The sequence below is a fragment of the Myotis nattereri genome, assembly GCF_964212035.1.
Source record: "Myotis nattereri genome assembly, chromosome: X".
Lineage (NCBI taxonomy): Eukaryota > Metazoa > Chordata > Mammalia > Chiroptera > Vespertilionidae > Myotis > Myotis nattereri.
The window spans coordinates 54,489,632-54,513,361 of NC_138078.1; the positions used below are offsets into that span (position 1 = coordinate 54,489,632).

The 23,730-nt window shown below is 39.1% G+C and overlaps 1 protein-coding gene across 1 annotated transcript in view; it reads right to left on the reverse strand.

Moving 5' to 3' along the window:
• PHKA1 (phosphorylase kinase regulatory subunit alpha 1) overlaps positions 1-23,730 on the reverse strand; it is a gene marked incomplete at its 3' end in the record, with an annotated part of 280,015 nt that overhangs the window by 148,789 nt on the left and 107,496 nt on the right. The window contains exon 13 of the mRNA XM_081081650.1: positions 14,123-14,201. Within this exon, the coding sequence (XP_080937776.1) occupies positions 14,123-14,201 (79 nt within the window). The remainder of the gene's footprint in view (positions 1-14,122; positions 14,202-23,730) is intronic.

A 23,730-nucleotide genomic window follows, 5' to 3' on the forward strand; every position in this document is an offset into this window, starting at 1 on the left:
ATTTGTCATTTGTTGATTTGTTGATGATAGCCATTATGACAGGTGTGAGGTGGTACCTCATCGTTGTTTTAATTTGCATCTCTCAGGTGATTAGTGACTTTGAGCATGTTTTCATATGTCTCTTGGCCTTCCTATGTCTTATTTCGAAAAGTATCTATTTAGAACAGTTGCTCATTTTTTGATTCGGTTGTTTGTCTTCCTATGTTAAGTTGCATGAGTTCCCTTTAAATGTTGCTGATTAAGCCCTAATAGGAGATATCGTTGGCAAATATGTTCTCCCATGCAGTGGGTTTTCTTGTTGTTTTGTTGATGGTTTTTTTTTTGTTGTTTTTTTTTGCTGTGCAGAAGCTTTTTATTTTGATGTAGTCCCATTTGTTTATTTCCTCTTTAATTTCCATTGCCCTAGGAGCTGTGTCGGGGAAGATATTGCTTCGGCATATGTCTGATATCTTGCTGCCTGTGGATTCCTCTAATACTTTTATGGTTTCCTGTCTTACATTTAAGTCCTTTACCCATTATGAGTTTATTTTTCTGTATGGTGTAAATTGGTGGTCTAGTTTCATTTTTGTGTGTGTGTCTGACCAAGTTTCCCAGCACCATTTATTGAAGAGACTGTCTTGACTCCATTGTATGTTCCTGTCTCCTTTGTCAAATATTAATTGAGCATAGTGGTTTGGGTCAATTTCTGGGTTCTCTATTCTATTTCATTGGTCTATGTGTCTGTTCTTATGCCAGCACCAGGCAGTTTTGAGAACAGTGGCTTTGTAATACATCTTGATATCTGGTATTGAGAGCCCTCCTACTTTGTTCTTCTTTCTCAGGATCCCTATTCGGAGATTTTTTTTCCAGATGAATTTTTGGAGAGTTCTTTCTAGATCTGTGAAATATGCCATTGGTATTTTAGTGGGGAGTACACAGAATTTACAGATTGTTTTGGGTAGTATGAACATTTTAATGATGTTGATTCTACAATCCATGAACATGGTATGTTCTTCCATCTTTTTATGTCTTCCTCTATCTCTTTTTTTCAACGTCTTGTAGTTTTCTGAGTACAGGTCTTTTACCTCCTTAGTTAAGTTTATTCCTAGGTATCTTAATTTTTTGTGTGTGTGCTATGGTAAATGGGATTGTTTTTTTCATTTCTCTTTTTGTAAGTTCACTATTGGTGTATAAAAATGCCATAGATTTCTTGGTGTTAATTTTGTATCCTGCTACGTTGCTGAATATGTTTATTAAGTCTAATAATGTTTTGATGGTGTCTTTAAGGTTTTCTATGTACAGTATCATGTCATCTGCGAATAATGACAATTTTACTTCTTCTTTTCCAATTTGGATACCTTTTATTTCTTCTTCTTGTGTGATTGCTATGGCTACTGCTTCTAGTACTACGTTGAACAGGTGTGGTGAAAGTGGGCATCCCTGTCTTGTTCCTGTTCTTAAGGGAAATGGTTTTAGTTTTTGCCCATTGAGTATGATTTTGGCTGTAGGTTTGTCATATAAGGCTTTTATTATGTTGAGGTATGATCCTTCTATTCCCACTTTACTGAGCTTTTTTATCAGAAAAGGGAGCTGGACTTTGTCAAATGCCTTTCTGTATCAATCAATATGATTATGTGATTTTTGTCTCTCAATTTCTTTATGTGATGTATCACGTTTATTGATTTGCAGATATTGTACCAGCCTTGCATCCCTGGAATAAATCCCACTTGGTCATGGTGTATAATTTTTCTAATGTAATGCTGGATCAGGTTTGCAAGAATTTTGTTGAGGATTTTAGCATGTATGTTCATCAGAGATATTGGCCTGTAATTCTCTTTCTTTGTGGTGTCTTTGTCTGGTTTTGGGATTAGGGTAATGCTGACTTCATATAAAAAGCTTGGAAGTGTGCCCACCTCTTGAAATTTTTGGAATAGTCTCAGAAGGATTGGTTTTAGTTCTTCTTTGAATGTTCGGTAAAACTCCCCTGTGAAGCCATCTGGTCCAGGGCTTTTGTTTGCTGGAAGCTTTTTGATTACTGTTTCAATTTCATCAGCAGTTATTGGCCTACTCAGGTTTTTTAATTCTTCCTGATTGAGTTTTGGAAGGTTGTATTTTTCTAGGAATGTGTCAATTTTGGTTATCCAGTTTTTTGGAGTAGAGTTGTTCATACAATATTTCTACAATCCTTTGTATAGCAGTAGGGTCAGTTGTTACTTCACCTCTTTCATTTCTGATTTTGTTTATTTGGGTCCTCTCTCTTTGTTTCTTGGTGAGCCTGGCAAGAGGTTCATCAATCCTGTTGATCCTTTCAAAGAACCAGCTCTTTGTTTCATTGATCTTTTGTATTGTTTTTTTGGTCTCTATGTCATTTATTTCTGCTCTGATCTTTATTATCTCCTTCCTTCTGGATACTGTGGGCTTCTCTTGTTGCTCTCTTTCTAATTCTTTAAGTTGTAAGGTTATATAATTTATTACAAGTTTTTCTTGTTTTTTCTTTTCTTGTTTTTTGAGGTAGGCCTGTAGAGCTATGAACTTACCTTTCAGGACTTTTTTCATTGTGTCCCATAGATTTTGGATTGTTGTGTTTTCATTGTCATTTGTTTTCAGGATGATTTTTATTTTTTCTTTAATCTCTTTGATAACTCAATCATTATTTAATAGCATGCTATTTAGCCTCCAGTGTGTGATTTCTTTCAGTGTCTTTATTGTAGTTGATTCTAGTTTTATGCCATTGTGATCTGAGAAGATGCTTGTTATGATTTCTATCCTCTTGAATTTGAAGAGACTTTGCCTGTGTCCTAATATGTGGTCTATCTTTGAAAATGTCCCATGTGCAGTGGACAAGGATGCATATTCCGTAGTACTGGGGTGAAATATTCTGAAGATGTCAATTAAGTCCATCTGATCTAGTGAGTCATTTAGGGTTGCTGTTTCTTTGCTGAGTTTTTGTTTAGAGGATTTATCCAGTGGTGTCAGTGGGGCATTAAAGTCCCCTACTATGACTGTATTTCTATCTATCTCTCCCTAGATAACTTCCAGAAGTTGTTTTATATATTTGGGTGCTCCTGTATTGGGTGCATATATGTGTACTAGAGGTATATCTTCTTCTTGAATTGCTCCCTTTAGTATTATGTAGTGGTCTTCCTCATCTCTTGTTATGGCCTTTACTTTGAGGTCTATTTTGCCAGATATAAGTATCACAACCCTAGCTTTTTTTCTCATTTCCTTTTGCCTGAAAAATTTTTTTCCATCCCTTCACTCTCAGTCTGTGTGAATCCTTTGTTCTGAGGTGGGTCTCTTGCAGAGAGAAAATATATGAGTCATGTTTTCTTATCCATTCAGCTACCCTGTGTCTTTTGATTGGTGCATTTAATCCATTTATGTTTAATGTTATTATTGATAATTACTTGTTTGTTGTCATTTTTATTCTTAATGTTTTTGTTTCTTCTAGCCTTTCTGTTTCTTCTTTTTACAGCAGTCCCTTTAGCATTTCTTGCATTGATGGCTTGGTAGTAATAAACTCTCTTAGCCCTTTTTTGTCTGTGAAGCTACTGATTCCACCTTCAATTTTGAATGATAGCCTTGCTGGGTATAGTATTCTTGGATTCAGTCCCATGCTTTGCATCACTTTGTATATTTCATTCCATTCTCTACTGGCTTGGTGTGTTTCTGTTGAAAAGTCAGTTGATATTCTAATAGGAGCTCCCTTGTAACTTTCTGTCTCTCTCTGGTAGCCTTTAAGATTCTTACTTTGTCATTGGTGTTTGCCAATTTAATTATGATGCGTCCTGGTGTCGGTCTTTTGGGGTTCATCTTGTTTGGGACTCTATGTGCTTCTTGCACTTGCATAGTTTTTTTCTTGCCAATATCTGGGAAGTTTTCTGTCATTATTTCTTCAAACAGGTTTTTTATTCCTTGCTTCTTTTCCTCTCCTTCTGGTACCCTATTGTGTGAATGTTGTTTTGTGTTGCCCCAAAGCTCCCTTAGGCTCTCCTCTTGCTTTTTAAATCTTCTCTCCAGTTGCTGCTATGTTTGTGTGTTTCTTCCTACCTTGTCTTCTAATTCGCTGATGTGGTCCTCAGCCTCTTGTAGTCTACTGTTTAAGCCTTCCATTGTGTTCTTTATTGCAACAATGTCCTTTTTCATCTCCTTTTGGTTCTTTTACATGTTGGTGAGATTCTCTTTCAGCTCCTTATAATTCTTATTGAGTTGTGTGTATTTGTCATCCAGCCATTTGAGTATCCTTATAACCATTACTCTGAATTCTTTCTCTGATATGTTGCTAGCCTCAGTTTCATTTAACTCCCTTTCTGTTGATTATTCTTTTTCTTTCCTTTGCGGATTGCTTTTTTGCCTCCCCATGTTTTGCTGTAATGTTTTAATTGTAGATTTGATTGCTTTGCTACCCAGGTTCTTTTGGGGATGGTGCTACTGGTGTGATCTCTCAGGTCTCCTGGGCTTGGTAATCTAGTGTAGCTCCCTACTTGAGCTATTTGGGTTCTTTTGATGTAGGCCAGTGAGCTGGAAATGCGCAACTGAGGTGTCTAGAAGTCAGCAGCAGCCATGGAGGGAGGTGTCCCAATTTTTGCTATCTTACGCCCTTGGTTGAAGTCACGCATGCCCAGTGGGGACTCACAGTGGCAATGGAAAAGCGTGCAACTGTAGTGTCCAGAGTTCTGCAGCTGTGGGGTGGGCAGATTCAGTTTTTGCTCTTGCACCTGTGGTGGATAGGCACGCGTTCCCAGTGGTGGCTCACAGGGGCACCAGCGGTGCGTTTGCCAGCGTGGCATACTGAAGCACTCCGAAGGGTCCTGGCACTGAAGCCACATAATTGAGGTGTCTGTGTGCAGGTATCCAGGGTGACTGAATTCAGAATTTTGATTGCTGGGGGAAGTGTGTCCCGGTTGGTCTAAGATCGCACCTAGCCAGGGCTCGCAGTGGCTCCCAGGAGCACCCTGTTGATAGATGGGCTCTGGGTGCCTGTTCGTTGGAAATGCGCTACTGTGGCAGTGAGTTTGCCGGAATTCAGAATTTTTGCTGTGGAGCAGCACACCCTTTTCTGTTCAAAATCACATCCAGCAGGGGTTCACAGGGGCATCCAAGAGCTGCCTATGGGGTAGTGTGCCCCGGAAGTTTGCATGCTGGAAATCGGTGAATGTCGAAATGTGTAAATGTTGAAACACGCAAATGTGGCATCAGGATTTCTGCCCTGGAGTTCTGCCGCTGGGTAGGGGGGAAGTTGCACTTACTGCTGTGGGAACAGTGCACCTTTGGAGATGGAAGTCCCAGGGTCCGTGGGTCTGTGGGTGGGGCTGCAGGATTTTGGCTGGAGTGGCTGTCGGGTCACGGGCAGTGTCCAAGGCCTGTCTGGGTGGTGGTGCTGATGAGTTCCTAGAAGAGGCCACTCTCCCCTCCAAGATAGCATGGGCTTTGTGCCTGAGTCTCTCAGTCCAGGGAGTGCCGCAGAGGTGGTAGTCTCTCCCTATCCCAGAGAGCCTGGTCTGCCTGCCTCTGCTGCTCCTGACAGATTTAACTGTCCCTCACTCACTCTCTCACACACATCACACACATCCACATACTCTCCTTTCATTCCCTCACTCACTCACTTCTTATTCCTCACCTCTGTCCTGCCAGCCGCCATGTGTTTTTCTGAGCTCAATCTCTTTACAGATGCTATAGAATAAACCCAAGACTATTTTTCTAAAAAAAAAAATGATGGCAAAAATGACTCAAAGAAAATATACAGGTTAGGTTTAGGCAACAAGATTCCATAATAAAGGGTAGTTTTTGAATAATAATGGACCGCATTCCAATGTTAACATTAAGGCCACTGAAAGTCAGTAAGTTATATGTGTTATAGAATTTGCCAAAATAATTGCCTTAGATAATAATAATTTGCTTTAGAATCTCAAAATTGTTGAAACATGGATAAATAGGTATAACTAAAATGAAGGATTTTTGGTGGAGTTTTTCAGTAATAATTACAGGTATATTGATAGTGGGAGTCCAGTCACCCGGGGGGAAGACTGGCTGTGCCTTCTGATAGAGGGGGTTGGTCGCATTTCCCGTAGCAGCAACCCTTAGATGTTATCTCTGAAGAAAAAATATGGCAGTTTTACATTCAAGAGGAACGACCTGGAGGCTTGCTTCCCTGCTTCCCCCTCCTTTTGCCAGCCAGAAACATAGTTTTCCAAAGTCTTTGGCAACTTAAAACTTTGGATTTTACTGAATTAAATAAAAATTTATTTAAAAATCTATGTATTCTGAAATGACAAAATACTGAAATATTAATCTGAGTTTACCACGTTTTACAAATCTAGAGGATAGAATTGAATCTCTTTAATTAAATATGTCTTGTATTTTTGAAATATATTCTTAAAAATGTAAAGTTATTACTAATCTGAGAAATGTTAAGTATTTAACTTGCCACCTAAACTTTAAGGCTTCTAAGAGTTTAAATTTCAAATTAAGTTGGAAAAAATTATATGGTAGTAATAACAAAATGCATAAAGTATAGAAATTTATTTTTGAGAGAAATAATTCTTGTATTTTCTCTGGAGAAATTAGTAGTTCAAAATATATTGTAGTCTTTATGTGTACTATGTGTGGTAAAATTTCAACCTAGGATATAATATTTGATATGGTTTAATTTAAAAAGGATTAATTTTATGGTCTGAACCAAATTTTTAATATAAAAACCAGTTTAAATTTAATTGATATTTTTTAGAATAATTACAAAAAGTATATATTATAATATTTGAAATTGGGACCAGTTTGGCTCAGTGGATAGAGCGTCGGCCTGAGGACTGAAAGGTCCCAGGTTCGATTCCGTTCAAGGGCATGTACCTTGGTTGCGGGCACATCCCCAGTGGGGGGTGTGCAGGAGGCAGCTGATTGATGTTTCTCTCTCATTGATGTTTCTAACTCTCTATCTCTGTCCTTTATTCTCTGTAAAAAATCAATAAAATATATTTTTAAAAAAATATTTGAAATATATATTTGATGGTCTTTCCAAGTTAAATTTCAAGACTTTAACCAAGAGATGGCTTTGGGATGTTCCAAGGGCCCTGGAATGATTCAAGGATTTATTCTCTCTTCTTAAAAGAAGTATTTTTAAACTAAATTGGGGTGATTTAATATACTTGAAATCATGTGAAAAGCTTTATAAAATAAAAATTAATAAATATATTTTATGTATATACATATATTTTAAATGTTATAAAGGTTTCAACCTCTAAGGGAGGACAAGACAATATTGCTGAATATTTCTTAAGCAGAACTGGATTATTCAGCAGTGAAATTTTAAAGCCTGATTTTTAAATAGGCTGAGGGTTAGGGTGGCATCTGTATTTCATAGGTCAAATGTCTAAGTTTGCTTGCTTTGCTTTTTCAATAAAGATGCCAACTTTAATTACTTAAATAAATTAGCTTTTTCCAATATAATCAAGGTCTCATATAATTTCAGTTAAATGAGAAGCTAATGTTTTTGTAAGCAATTGGCTTTAACAAAAGCCAAAGTAAAAATGAGCATATGTATGCAAATGAGCACTAGGCAAAAAGAATGCTGTTTGAAAGTAAATTTTAAGCTTAATAAAAGGAGAAATTTTAAAATCTCTTCTGCTACTATTTACAGGGTAAACTGAAGGTTATTTTTCAAGCATTAAATCTGATCATTAATAAGTCACCATAAGTAAAAACAGAGTCACTTAAAATGTATCCATGGCAGTACTGGCACACATCTGAAAAGTAACAATGTTTGTTGTTCTGTTTAAAAGAAAGAAAAAAAGGTTTTTAAAAAAGAAACTCTCTAAATGTGGTCTAGAAATTACTCTGGGAGGAAATAATGAGAAATGCCCTTCAAGTATCTGGAAAATTATAATTAAAAGTCAATGTATTAGGCCTCAAAAAGAAAAGTAAATAATTTGCATTTTGCCTCCCAAAACAGAGCTTATGTGGATATACTTAAAAACTGATAGCAGAAATCCAATTAGTGTCATTCGCCAAGCCTGTGTGGAAACTGCAACAATGGATCCAAGAGAGGAACTCACCAGACTACTCCAACCACACAGCAGTGGCCCCAAGCAACACGCTGACGAGACAGAGGAGAAATAGTCCAGAGATGGAGGATGGCAAAGACGCCTTTCCATGCTAGCACTCATCAGCTGTCTGTCAGTACAGGTTGTCCAGGACCAAGCCAAAGAAGGTCGGACCTGCATTGCCATTGCTCACCGTTTGTCCATCATCCAGAACTGGCATATCATTGCTGTCATGTCACAGGGGACAGTGATTGAGAAGGGACCCCATAAAAAACTGTTAGACAATGATTGGAAAGGGGACTCAAAGAACTATTGGCCCAGAAAGGAGCTTGCTGCAGACTAATTCCTTTGATGCCTGGCAGCAATTTAAAAGGACATGAAAGAACTCAATCCTTGTCATTGAATTTAAAAATCTTAAAAGGACCTGAAACCAAAAAGGGGATATGCTGGAGGCTAAGACCAACAGTAGTTAGCATAATAAATGCGAGAAGTTCATCAGAAGGTGGATGGACTTTGATATTCAGCAGGGCTGAAAATCTGCATATTATTACCTGCTGCAGGCTGAACAGCTGAAGGCAATTCCCCTAACCTGATAATCCTTTATTGTTTACCAAACCTTACCATTGATGTCTGTTTGCTTTGCTAAATGGCAAATGTATATTGGAGTAAATAAAAAGCCATGGGTCTGGACATTTGGAGAGCCCACTTCACTAGAGGATGAGGCCTCTGCCTGGTCTCCCATGCCTTCCAAATTTATATTTCTTGTCTAGTGTATTCATTTATGCGTCAGCCCCTTCTTCAGGTTCCTGAGCCCTTGCTGCGAAAGACTGCGGCACAAAGTGATACTTTGCTCTCCTTTGCCATTATATTTTGTGTGTTTTTCTAGCTTGGGAACATTATGGTGTTGTGTTGCTGTGGTCTGAGTCAGGATATGCAGAATATGGTTATTACAGAGGCCCCTGGATATAACATCATCTTGATCACTTATTTTAAAAATTTTTATTGAATTTATTGGAAACATGAAGAGAACAAAGATTCTCCAGGGAACATATACAGAGGAAGAACGATAATAGGCTGAGAAAAATCCAGGGAAGCACATGTGGTCATTCATTCATTCATTCATTCATTAATAAACAATTACTAAGCACATAAATGGATGAGGGACTATGCCTGGCACTAGGGATATAGAGATGAATAAATTACTCTCTCTCTCTTAGGAATGCATAGTGTAATGAAAGTGATACACAGATAAACTGATTCTAAAATAACCTGCTAGGTAAATAGAAGTATACACAAAACATGAGACCACTCAAGAGTGATACCTAGTCTGGGGTTGGCAGGAAGTAGTTTCAGAAAGGGCTTCCCAAAAGAGAACTTAAACTAAGTTTGAAGGAATGAATAAGGTACCAGAGAAAGAAGGAACTAGGAAAGGGAAAGCCATTTTAGGTACAAGATCCAGAATGATCATAAAGTATCCTATGTAATAAATGGCCAGCGACCATAATGGTGTCACAACCAGAATGATCGATCGATCAGTTGCTATGAGGAGCATTGACCACCTCTCAGTCCCTCCCCCCGGCCTGCAGATTCTGATCGCTGGATGGTGAACAGTGAACCACGGGGAACTGAAATGGGTGTTGGCGGCTGGGCGGGACTGGGGACTGGCGAGAGGGCAAAAGGCAGACCTCTTGGTCCCTCCCCTCGGCCCGCAGGCTCTGATCACTGGATGGCAAATGGGGAACCACGGGGAACCAGGATGGGTGTCAGAGGCGGGGTGGGACTGGGAACTGGTGAGTGGGCAGAACGGCCAACCTCTTGGTCCCTTCCCCTGGCCCGCAGGCTCTGATAGATCACCAGATGGCAAACGGGGAACCAGGGTGGGTGTTGGCAGTGGGGTGGGACTGGAGACTGGCGAACAGGCGGAAGATGGCCCTGATTGCATGCTAGGCCTAGGGACCCTACCTGTGCACAATTTCGTGTGCTGGGCTTCTAATAGAAATATAAAAGAATGTGGTTGCGTTGGGGAGGAGGGGCACAGTGGAACATGCACTTCAATACTGCCGTAGCATAAAGTACCCATAAAGTGGCCAAAGAAAAAAAAATAATCTAAAAAGGCAAACATAATGGAAGGCATATGTGTCACTTTAAGGATTTTTAAAAACTTTATTCTTGGGTAATGATTTTTGAACTGCATGCTACTGAGCCTCAGGGGTCTGCACTGGGCAATGCAATTGGTAGCATGAGTAGAGGAGACTGAAGGAGAGGCAACTGATCAACATTCTGGGGCCCCAGGAATAGTTTCAAACTTAACAAGTCAGTTTTTTGTTTATTTTATGTTTTATAAAACATTTAAAAAATGTTCTTTTGGTACCACTTGCTAGGCACTAACAAATGCTAGTGATACAAAGATGGACATGATCTCTGAAGAAAATGACATTGACATTGTGTCCTGCTAGAGGGATGAATAGTACTTACTCTGATAAAGGTGAAGGTAAAAGTAAGGGAGAAATTGTTCCAGACAGAAGAAACAGCATAGACAAAGATTCAAGGGCAACTAAGAATAAGGCAGATCTAGGAATGATAAAAAGTTCTTACAGGAGGGGCATGGAGTATGAAAGGGCAGTAGTGAGAAAGGATACTCAGGATAGAGTCAGGAACCAGGTCATAATGAGTCTGGTAAGCCACGTTAGGGAGGTTGGCAATGGGAAGCCCCTGCATAGTTGAATTAGGGTCATAACATATACATATCTACATCTTAAAAAGAACATGTTCATGTTGATGATTACAGAATAAAGTAATAGACTACAGTGGACTTAGACTGAAGTCTGTGAGACCACTTAAAAAGTTATTGTAGACCAGAGGCCCGATGCACGAAATTTGTGCAAGAGTAGGCCTTCCTTCCCCTGGCTGCCGGCACTGGCTTCCCTCTGGCACCCAGGACCCAGGTTTCTCTCCAGCACCCGGGACCTGGGCTTTCTTTGCAGCCCCAGCTTCATCTGAAAGGTCGTCTGGTCTAATTAGCATATTACCCTTTCATTATTATAGATTAGGATCATGCCATTGGCACTGGAGAGAACTACATGGATTTCACAATTATTTAGAAATTAGAGAAATGAGGACTTATTAATTGGTTTCTTTAGGAGATGAGAGAGGGAGAGATATAGAAAATGATTCCCCAAGTACTTATGTATGTAACTGGGAGGACGTTGTGCCATCTAATGACATAAGCACATAGGGAGAAAAGCAGGCATGAGTGTTGTAGTAAGAGGAGGAGTCAACTGATTAATTTGAGCTATGCTGAGTTTAAAGTGCATGTGAGACATCTGAGTGGGGCTTTCATAAAGGACACCTATATAAATTAAAGAGTATTAGCATAGAAAGAGATGAGATGGATCAAGGAGAATATATAGAGAAGAGGAGAGAACCTAGAATACAACCATGAGAAACTGCAATATATAAGAAGTGAGCAAATAAAGAAAAGCCTGGGGTAGGAGTGAGGGTTTTTCTTAATCTTACAGCTTATATTTTCTTTGTCATAGGAGGTGAGGTCATCTTCTGAGAAGGAAAAAGGAGGCAGAAAAAAGAAAAAAAATGTTTGAAATAGCAGGACCCTGAGAGACAAGAACAAGTATTCTCAGGTAGAGGAACAGTGGGCTACAGACAGAACTCCAAGGAAGACCAACAATTAGGGGGCAAAGAAAAAAAGAAAGCCCAGAATGAAACAAAATAGTGAAAAATTTAGGTTGAAGGAGAATTAAGAGAGTATGGTTTCACAGAAGAGTTGAGTGTCCAAAAAGATAAACAATAAATGAAACATAAAGATCAACTAATGTATGAATTAAAAATGATCTATTGAGTTTGGTAATAACTTAAGTAAAAGAATTTTCCAAGGAGTAATGAGCTAGACTATAAAGAATTGCAGAATGAATGAAATAAAAAGAAGGGGAAGTTTGGATGAGAAAGGGAGGATAGGATAACTAGAGGGAGATGAATATGTCAATGGATTAAAAAGCAGAACTAAAAAATTTTTGAAGATTAAAGAAAAGAGTAGTATTTTAAGAAGGCTAAGGAAGAGAATAGAATTAAGCATCAGGAAAAAAAAAAGTTGGCCTTAAAGATGAGAAGAGACACCCCTTCTGAGACTGGAGGGAAGGATGCAAGGATGGGTGAAGATATAAGTAAGACTGTGGTATGGGGGGAGGGTGGGAAACTGACAAAGATCCGAATATTAAGATTATCCAGCATGAAGTAGAAGGCCAAAAATGAGGCTGAATTCAAGAGGTGGTATTGAAAAGAGAAGGTTTGGAATAGTGGTTGAGAAGAATGAAAATGCTGGCTAACAATCAGAACAAGGCATTGTGGATCTAGCTGAGTTGGGGACCATGGATTTACAGTGCTAAAAGTTATGCTCTGCTCATCTGTGTAACTTTTTTCTAGTAACTTTAGTAGGCCAGGTATAGGATCAGAAAATGCTGATTGTCAGATTGATCTGGAGCTATGATTTTTCTGGTGAGTATAGTAGAAGTATTGTACAGTGGTGCTTAAGATATTCAGATGATCAACCAAGAGGTAAGGCAAGGCATATTAGAAGTGTAATGGGAAGAAAAAGAAAACAAATAATATGTAGCTATGACTGGAGATGGGGATTTTTTGAAGTGGAAAATATCTAAGGTGGTTCTAAAGTTTTGTCCTTGTTCTTCAAACTGAGTGGCTGAAGTAGAGGTGGAAGGAAATGTTAGTAGGGCTATGTATATCAAAGAAATTTGAAGCTAAAATGTTTGAGGGCACTTACTCTAATGCTGAAATCTAGCACTATAGTAGGAACTATAAAAGAAGGCTGTGAGCCAAGAATCAAAGTCTTCAATGAATGAATTAGAGCAACCAGGAGATCAGTATAGCCAGATGACAAAAGCCTCAAAGGAGAACAAGCTTTCTCATGGGAGGGGAAGAGGAATGGTCCTTTTTAAAATTATGTTTGCTATATAAATTGATAAGCAAAGACTACCTATATGACCATATAGGTGTCAAGTATAAGAAAGTTTAGAACACACACGAAATTATTTTGCACATATAACCAACCCCAAAGTCAAGTTACTGGAGACCTTTCAGAGAAGCTTCACAGAGAGACTTAGTACCATGTTAGATTGTGTTATTGGAGAGTCAAAAATCACTTCAAATTTTCTACCTTAGGAGACTAGGATAGCAATGAAGTAATTGAGACAGATAAGGAAAGTAGAAAGATCTGCTTTTCTTGGGAGAGGTAATATGAGGGGATGGAGACAAGAAAATGTCAGGTTTGCATTTGAAGTAGAAGTGATAAAGATATTTTATAGGTATTGGGATTAGAATTCTTAATACCTTAGAGCTTAGCCTAGTGTTTTTTATAGAATAGGTACCTCAACATTTTTGATGATTGTTAGGAACAAAAGGTAAAGGTTTGGAGGCAATAGTTGAAGCCATATAAACAACTTTATTATGAAAGAGGCAGTCCTAAAAAACTAAGACAGGGTGTAAATCCTGAAAGACAATAATATAAGACTAAATACACAGCCATTAGGAGGATATTAGAAGAAAGGAGTATTAGCAGGAAAAACACAGAAGGAATGCTCAAAAAGAAAGCAGAGATAATCATAAGGCTACAATATCATGATGATGAAAGGAAAAGTGCTTCCAGAAGTAAGGAGTGATTAAGTGTCAAATAACATCATTTATTAAGCATTTATTCATTATTAAGATTAATAGCAATTTTGAAATGAAACAGAACCACATTCATTCTATACTTTTTGAACCCTAAAAAAATACATGATAAAGAATATAAAGTCTGACCAGCTGGTATGGCTAAATGGTTCAGTGTAGACCCATGAACCAGGAAGTCACGGTTTGATTCCTGGTCAGGGCACATGCCCGGGTTGTGGGCTCTATCCCCAGTAGAAGGGGTGCAGGAGGCAGCCGATGGATGATTCTCTCTCATCATTAATGTTTCTATCATTCTCTTCCTCTCTCTAAAATCAATACAAACATACTTTTAAAAAAAGAATAAAGTCATCATTTACTGGCCAAACCAGATCTTTAATATAGCTTCTGTTGCTGTGAATAAAAATACATACCTTGAACCACAACATCTGGTTTTGGTACAGTTGAAAACCTACGATTCAGAGGATCAATTTCTCCAGGAGCTAAAAATCCCTAAAGAAAAACAGTAAAAAGACAAATTGTTATATTTCGGAAAAGCTACTGTTTGAGGATAAACAACATACAAGTGCCACAACCCTGTACCATAACAGGTAAGAGGCAGGCACGAGAAGGAAACAAATACCTTCACAGTATGAAATGTTTGAACTCCTGAATTCTTATCCAAATTAATCTTAGCTGGAGTTAATTTCTAGAGACTGCCACAAATCCATTTTTGGAAATAGACAGGGTATAAATGACATACAGGAAGTTTTCTAGTTCTACCTTCTTTGGATGTATATGATTAGACAATAAGACCACAGTGGTTATTATCAATATTTTAACTCATTAGCCTGTTGACTCCGCACTTATTCATGCAATGCTTTCTGGTCAGCAGATATGTTTTAATTTTTAACGTTTATTTTTAATATATATATTTATTTATTGTTGATAATACTACTGATGTCACCCATTTCCCCCAACTTTTTGCCACTCTACCCAGCCCTTACCCATTCCACCAGGTCTTCACCACCCTATTGCCAGTGTCCATGGGCTATGCATATCCTATATAATAAAAGGGTAATATCCAGATAGAAACCAAGATGGCGGCATAGGTAAACACCGGAAATTGCTGCCTCCCACAACAACTTCAAAAATACAACGAAAAGACAAAACGGACATTATCCAGAACTACAGGAAGGCTGGCTGAGTGGAAATTCCACAACTAGAAGGAAAGAGAAATGCACACTGAGACCCAGAGGAACTGCGGAAGTAAAGTGCAGAGGTAAGGAGACTCGAGCACGCGCGGAAAGGGGGTGGCACCTGAGGACGTGGCTGTCTTTTTTAATCAGGAGGGAGTCACAAGCTCCCAACTGCTCTGACTTCCGGTTCCAGGAAGTCTCTGGGGACCCAGGACTCATATGGGGAGAAACTGGACTGTCTGGCAGCGGGCAGAACTCGGAACTTGAGGGCGGCTTTCCCTCAGAGGTACTTGCAGCAATTATCGGGACACTGAGATGTGCGGCCCCTTAGGGCAGGGCTGAGGATCTGCCATAGCTGCTTGCTCCGCCTGTTGATTCCCTAAGACCCCGCCCCAACCAAGCTGCGGCAGAGGCTTTTGCATATGAATGCCCTGGCCCTTTGCAATCTGAAAATTACCTAACAAATTGCAGCTGGGCCAGACAGACCCAGAACTTCCAAGAGAAGGCCCAAGGCCCGACAGCAGCTTGCATTGCTTCACAGCTGGGCCTCATCTGGACACCTCCAAACTCCAAACAAGGAAGGGGAATCTGCAGATCTCTTCATAGCTCCTGCTGGGTAACCTCAGGAAGAGGCTAAATTAGCACCTCCTTAGATCCAAGAGCCAGTGTACCCAGTGGTCAGAGTGGGACCATCCAGATTACAACTTGTCAGATCCATAAGGGACACACTCAGGGGGCAGACTCAGTGAGCACCAAAGCCCCATTGAAGCAAGTCTTGCCCCAGAAGGGTGTCTTCAGCACAGAAGATCTCCTACTGCAGACACAGCTGATCCTCACTGCCAATTGGCCTGGAGGTCAATTCCTCCCAGTGATCCTACAACAATCAAGGCATAACTACAACGAGACTGTGCACAAAGCCCACAAGGGAGTGCACCAAGAGTGTCCACCTCAGGTAATTGGGGAGGCTGAGTCACTGGGCCCTACAGGACACCTAGCACACAAAACCACTCTTCCAACACAGGGAAGCATAAAAAATGTGGAGACAAAGAAACAGGTCACAAATGACAGAAATGGAGGAAAGCAAACGACTGGATATAGAGTTCAAAACCAGGTTTATAAGGTTTTTCAAGAATTTTATGGAAACCGCCGATAAATTTAGTGAGACCCTGGAGGATGTGAAAAAAGACCACCTAGAAATTAAGCATACACTGACTGAAATAAAGAATAATATACAGAGATCCAACAGCAGACTAAAGGATTGCAAGAATCAAGTCAAAGATTTGAAATACGAAGAAACAAAAAATACCCAACCGAAGAAGCAAAAAGAAAAAAGAATCCAAAAATATGAAGATAGTGTAAGGAGCCTCTGGGACAACTTCAAGCGTACCAACATCAGAATTATAGGGGTACCAGAAGAAGAGAGAGAGCAAGATATTGAAAACCTATTTGAAGAAATAATGACAGAAAACTTCCCCTACCTGGTCAAAGAAATAGACTTATAAGTCCTGGAAGGGCAGAGAACCCCAAATAAAAGGAATCCAAAGAGGACCACACCAAGACACATCATAATTAAAACGCCAAGAGCAAAAGACAAAGAGAGAATCTTAAAAGCAGCAAGAGAAAAAAAGTCAGTTACCTACAAGGGAGTACCCATACAACTGTCAGCTGATTTCTCAACATAAACCATGCAGGCCAGAAGGGAGTGGCAAGAAATATTCAAAGTGATGAATAGCAAGAACCTACAACCAAGATTAGTTTATCCAGCAAAGCTATCATTCAGAATTGAAGGTCAGATAAAGAGCTTCACAGATAAGAAAAAGCTAAAGGAGTTCATCACCACCAAACCTGCATTATATGAAATGCTGAAAGGTATTCTTTAAGAAGAGGAAGAAGAAAAAAGAACTCTTACCATTTGCCACAGCATGGATGGAACTGGAGAGCATTATGCTAAGTGAAATAAGCCAGTCAGAGAAGGATAAATACCACATGATCTCACTTATTTGTGGAATATAATGAACAACAAACTGATGAACAAGGACTGATCCAGAGACGGAGAGGCATTGATTGGACTATCGGGCCTTGGAGGGAAGGTAGGGGAGGGTGGGGGTAACGGGGAAAGATCAACGAAAGGACTTATATGCAAGCATATAGGACACAGACAACGGGGGGGGGGGTGAGGGTATGAGCGGGGGAGGGGGGGAGGGGGTAACGTGGGGATAAGGACACATATGTAATACCTCAATCAATTAAAAATATATTTAAAAAAATAAAAGGGTAATATGCAAATCGACCAAACTGCAGAACTACTGGTTGCTATGATGCGCAGTGACCACAAGGGGGCAGACACTCAACACAGGAGCTGCCTCCTGGTGGTCAGTGCGCTCCCACAGGAGGAGCGCTGCTCAGCCAGAAGCTGGGCTCATGGCTGGCAAGTGCAGCGGTGGTGGCAGGAGCCTTTCCCACCTCTGTGGCAGTGTTAAGGATGTCTGACCAATGGCTCCTGGATGGTAAAAGGGAGCAGGCTGGGCTGAGGGACCCCTGTCCACCACCCCCCCCCCCGAGTGCACGAATGTCATGCACCAGGCCTCTAGTAAGTATATAAGTTCTTAGGTTTATCTCTTCTCATCCACCCCACATGTACATCAAGGTATGCCAGTCTGTTCCATGCATCCATGATTAAGGTCTTATTTTGTTGGTCAATTCATTTTGTTCATTAGATTCCATGAATAAGTGAGATCATGTGATATTTGTCTTTCTCAGATTGGCTTATTTCACTTAGCATAATAGGCTCCAAGTCCATCCATCTTGTCCCAAAAGGTAAGAGATCCCTCTTTTTTACAGGTACTAAGTATTTGATTGTGTAAATGTCCCACAGTTTTTTATTCACTCATCTACTGATGGGCACTTGAGCTGTTTCCAAATCTTAGTTATTGTAAATAATGCTACTATGAACATAGGGGTGCATATATCATTTCTGATAGGCATTTTGGGGTTTTTAGGATATATTCCTAGAAGTGTGATCACTGGGTCAAACAGAAGTTCCATTTTAAATTTTTTGAGGAAACTTTTTTCCATAGTGGCTGCACCAATCTGCACTCCCACAAGCAGTGCACAAGGGTTCCTTTTACTCCGCATCCTTGCCAGCACTTGACAGTTTGTTGATTTGTTGATGATAGTCATTCTGACAGGTGTGAGGTAATAGCGCATTGTGGTTCTAATTTGCATTTCTCAGATGACCAGTGACTTTGAGAATTTTTTCATATGTCTCTTGGCAATTTGTATGTCCTCATTGGAGAAATACAGATTCAGATCCTCTGCCCATTTTGTTTCCCATTGAATTGTTGTCTTCCTTTTGTTGAGTTGTACAAATACTTTATATATTTTGAATATTAACCCCTTATCAGGTGTATCATTGACGAATATGTTCTCCCATACAGTGGGTTCCCTTTTCATTTTGATGGTGGTTTCTTTTAGTGTACAGAAGCTTTTTATTTTAATGTAGTCCCATTTGTTTATTTTTTCCTTTGTTTTTCTTGCCCTAGGAGATGTATTGGCAAATATTCTGCTATGTGAGATGCCTGAGACTTTACTGCTTATGTTTTCTTCTAAGATTTTTATGGTTTCATGGTTTACATTTAAGTCTTTTATCCATTTTGGGTTTATTCTTGTGAATGGTAAGTTGGTGGTCTGGATTAATCTCTTGGCATGTGTCTATCCAGTTTACCCAGCATCATTTGTTGAAGAGACTGTCTTTACTCCATTGTACGGTGTGGGTAAACTTTTGGGGGCTCTGTTCTGTTCCAATGTCCTATGTGCCTATTCTTGTGCCAGTACCAGGATACTTTGAATATAATGGCTTTGTAGTATAGTTTAATATCTGGTATTGTGACCCCTCCAACTTTATTCTTCTTTTTCAAGATTGCTGCAGCTATTTGGGATCTTTCATAGTTTCATATAAATTTTTGGTGTATTTGTTCTAGTTGTGTGAAGTATGTCATTGGTATTTCAATAGGGGCTGTGATGAATCTAAAGATTTCTTTACGTATTAAGGACATTTTAATGATGTTAGTTCAACCAATGGATGAACACCGTATACATTTAAATTTGTTTGTATTGTCCTCTACTTCTTTTTTCAACACCCTATATTTTCCCAAGTACATGTCTTTTTTTTCCTCCTTGGGTAAGTTTATTCTTAGGTATCTTTTTGTTGTTGCTGTTGTTGCAATGGTAAATGGGACTTTTTTGGTTTCTCTTTATGAGAGTTCATTATCTATATACATAAAAGGCAGATACGCTAAGTGTCCGACCATCCAGTTAATGACATCATATAGCAACTCCCGGCTTCCTCTCCCTAGTGACTAGCCTCCTTACAGTTCCTTTGGCTCAGGAACACAACGTGCTTTAGAGCCAGGTGCAAACATTTCACACTTTAACCAAATGTTTGTGAAGCATTTTCACGTGCCTCATCTCATTTCATCCTCACAGAAGTCCTGGAGTAGGTAGATAGGAGACTTGGTGGAATCCTATCTTCTTTTCATTAGCTGGAAAATGGATATTTAGAAAGCTTAGAAACTTGACCCTACTGAAAAGAAGTAAGAAATGATGGACCTTAAAAATGACTTCAGGTTTTCTCACTGCATAGAATATAGTCAAACACTGCTGCTGTTAAATATTTTACCCTTTGTTCTCCCTGTGTGATCTACAATAATCTGCTTCGGGTTGATATTTACTGCTGTGTTGCTGACAATTACCTGAAAGAGAAGTTGGGGTGCTTCAGTGGGCTGGAAAAAGTTTAGCTAAATTAGAAAGCAGGTCTAATTAAGCCGGTCTATTTTATATATATAAAAGGCTAAGTTGACTAACACATGTGCAGTACATATAAAGCTCTCACTGGTGCCAATTGCACGTGTGTGTTTCCATCTGTCATTGTCAATTGTAAATTTGGTTGACACTTTTATTATAGAGAAAGGGTGAATAGCAATATTAAAATATTTCTTCTAATTAATTTCCTTTCAATGTGCAGAAATTTGTGCACCCAGCCACTAGTTGGAATATAAAAATATTATCAATTTTGGGATGTTGATATTGTATCCTGCTTCTTTGCCAAATTCATTTATTAAGCCTAGTAGTCTCCTGGTGAGGTCTTTAGGGTTTTCTATGTATAATATCATGTCATCTATGAATAATGACAGGCTTACTTACTCCTTTCCATTTGGGATGCCTTTTATCTCATTTCTTGTCTCATCCCTTTGGCTAGGACTTCCAGTACTATGTTGAGTAAGAGTGGTGAAAGCGGACATCCTTGTCTTGTTCCTGTTCTTAAGGGAAATAGTTTTTTCCCATTATGTATTATGTTGCTTGTAGGTTTGTCATATATGGTCTTTGTTATGTTGAGGTATGATCCCTCTATACCCACTTTACTGAGAGTTTTTATCAAAAAAGATGCTGGATTTTTTCAAATGCTTTTTCTGCATCTATTGATATGATCATGTGATTTTTATCTTTCATTTTGTTTATGTGATGTATCACAGTTATTCATTTATAAGTATTGTACCAGCTTTGCATCCCTAGAATAAATCCTACTTGATCATAGTGTATGACACTTTTAATACTAGAGGCCCGGTGCATGAAATTCGTGCACTTGGGGTGGGGGCTTCCCCAGCCTGGCCTGTGCCTTCTCACAGTGAGGGAGCCCCGCGATTGATCTCCCCAAAGAAGTAGGCCCTTCCCACCCATCCAGGGCTCCTCAATAGATTACCCCAAAGAGGTAGGCCAGAGCTGGGGGTCCCGCTTCCACACTATGCGGAGCTGCTGGGATCCACCTCTGTCGCTCCGCACAAAGCCGCCAGGACCCACCTCCACGCTGCGCATGCAGCGTCAAGTCCCCACACACCCACATGCACCCGCTGTGCACATAGCCTTCTGGTGATGACTGTTATGGCGTGAGGGCATCACGGCATGAGGGCGTGACGACGACATAGGTTTTTACTAGTATAGATATTGCTAAATCCTATTTGCTAATATTTTGTTGAGGATTTTAGCATTTGTATTCTCCAGGGATATTGGCTTGTAACTTTCTTTCTCTGTAGTGTCTTTATCTGGTTTTGGAATGAGGATAATGCTGGCTATGTAAAAAGAGCTTGGAAGTGTTTCTTCCTCTTGAATTTTTTGGAATACTTTGAGGAGGATAGGTGTTAGTTCTTCTTTGAATGTTTGGTAAAATTCTCTTGTAAATCCATTCAAACCAGGACTTCCATGTGTTGGGAGTTTTGAAATTACTACTTCAATTTCATCAGTTGTTACTGGCCTATTTCAGTTTTCTGATTCTTCCTGATTGAGTTTTGGGAGATTGTATGTTTCCAGGAATTTGTCCATTTCACCCAGGTTGTCCAGTTTGTTGGCATATAGTTATTCATAGTATTTGCTTACAATCCTTTGTATTTCTGTGGTGTCTGCTGTTATATTGCCTCTTTCATTTCTGATTTTATTTACCTGGTTCCTCTCTGTTTCTTGATGAGTGTGACTAAGGGCTCATCAATCTTGTTTATCTTTTCAGACAACCAGCTCTTGGATTCACTAATCTTTTGTACTGTTTTTTGTTTGTTTGTTTTAGTATCTGTCATTTATTTTGGTCTGATCTTTATTATTTCCTTCCTTCTATTTCCTCTGGGCCATTCTTGCTTTTCTCTTTCTAATACATTTAGTTGTAGGATTAGGTAGTTTATTAGTGCTTTGTCTTGTTTCTTGAGGTAGGCCTATAATGCTACGAACTTCCCTTTCAGGACTGCTTTCTCCTGTCCCATAGGTTTTGGGTGGTGTGTGTTCCTATTCCTTTGCTTCCAGGAAGTTTTTAATTTCTTGCTTAATCTCATTGGTAACCCATTCACTGTTTAATAGCATGCTATTTATCTTCCATGTATTTGAGGGTTTTTTTATGGTAATTGATTTCTAACTAAATGCCATTGTGATCTGAGAAGATGCTTGATATGATTTAAATCTTCTTGAATTTGTATAGATTTGTTTTATTTTCCTAAAATGTGATCTATCTTTGAGAATGTTCCATGTGCATTTGAGCAGAATGTATATTCTGTTGCTTTGGGGTAAAATGTTCTGTAAATATCAGTTATATACATCTGATCTAGTGTGTCATTTAAGGCCTCTGTTTCCTTGTCAATTTTTTTGTCTGGAAGATCTATCCAGTGGAGTCAGTGGAGTGTTAAAGTCCCCTATATGAGTGTGTTGCTGTTGATCTCTCCCTTAAAGTCCATAAAGATATATATATATATATATATATATATATATATATTCCTATATTGAGTGCATATATGTTTACAAGGGTTATATTTGTCTCCTGTTATGGCCTCTGTTTTGAAGTCTATTTTGTCTGATACGAGTACTGCTACCACAGCTTTTTTTTCCTTTTTACATACATGTAATATTTTTTCCATCCCTTCACTCTCAGTCTGTGTGTCTTTCCTTTTGAGGTGGGTCTCTTATAGACAGCATAGATGTGGGTCATGTTTTCTTATTCAGCCACCCTATGCCTTTTCACTGGAGAATTTGATACATTTATATTTAAGGCTATTTTTAATATATTTTTATTGATTTCAGAGAGGAAGGGAGTGGGAGAGAGAGAAACATTAATGATGATAGAGAATCATTGATCGGCTGCCTCTTGCACAGCCTACACTGGGGATTGAGCCTGCAGCCCAGGCATTTGCCCTTGACAGGAATCAAATTCGGGACCCTTTAGTCCACAGGCCAATGCTCTATCCAGAGCCAAATGAGATAGGGCTAATGTTCTTATTGATAGGTGTTTATTTACTGCCATTTTTATTTTCTTTATACAGATGATCCTCTTCCTCTCCTTTTCTTCTTCTTAAAACAATCCCTTTAACATTTCTTGCATTGCTGGTTTAGTGGTAATGTACTCCTTTAACCTGTTTTGTTTGTTTGTTTGTTTGTTTGTGTGTTTGGTTTTTTTTGGTCTGTAAAGCTTTTTATTTCATCTTCAATTTTAAATGATAGCCTTGATGGATACAGTAATCTTGGAATTAGGCCCTTGCTTTTCATTACTTTGAATACTTCATTCCACTCCCTTCTGGCCTTGAGTGTTTCTATTGAAAGGTCAGCTGAAATTCTAATGGAAACTCATTGCAGCCATTTTCCTTCACCAGGTTGGGCAAATTTTCTTTCATTATTTCTTCAAAAAGGTTATCTTTCTCTTGCTCACCTTTTCCCCTTCTGGTATTCCTATAATATGGAAGTTGTTATGTTTCATGTTGGTCCTGAGCTCCCTTTAGCTATCTTCTTGCTTTTTCATTCTTTTTTCTATTTGCTGCTCTAACTGGATATTTATTTCTACCTTGTCTTCCAAATCGTTGATTCAATCCTCTGCTTCATTCATTCTACTTTTAATTCTTTCCAGTGTGTTCTTGATGTCAGATACGTTATTCTTCATTTCTGTCTGGTTCAGGTTCATGGTTTCTATTTCCTTCCTCACCCTGCTATAGTTCCCACTGAGTTCCTTGTAATTTGCACTCAGCTCCTTAGCATCTCTATAACCATTACTTTGATCTCTATGTCTGATAGGTTGCTTGCCTCATTTCATTTAGGTTTTTTTTTTTCTGGAGAGTCTTCCTTTCCTCTTATTTGGAGGTTGTTACTTTGTCTCATCATTTTAGCTGTCTCTTTGTATTTCTATGTATTAGATAGAACTATTATGCCTCCCAGTCTTTGTGGGATGGCCCTATGTAGAAAGTGTCTTGAGGGGTCTCCCTTTGTGTGCATTATTTGGGCTCTCCTGTTTTAATTGGGACTTGATTGTTGATTTCCCATTTATG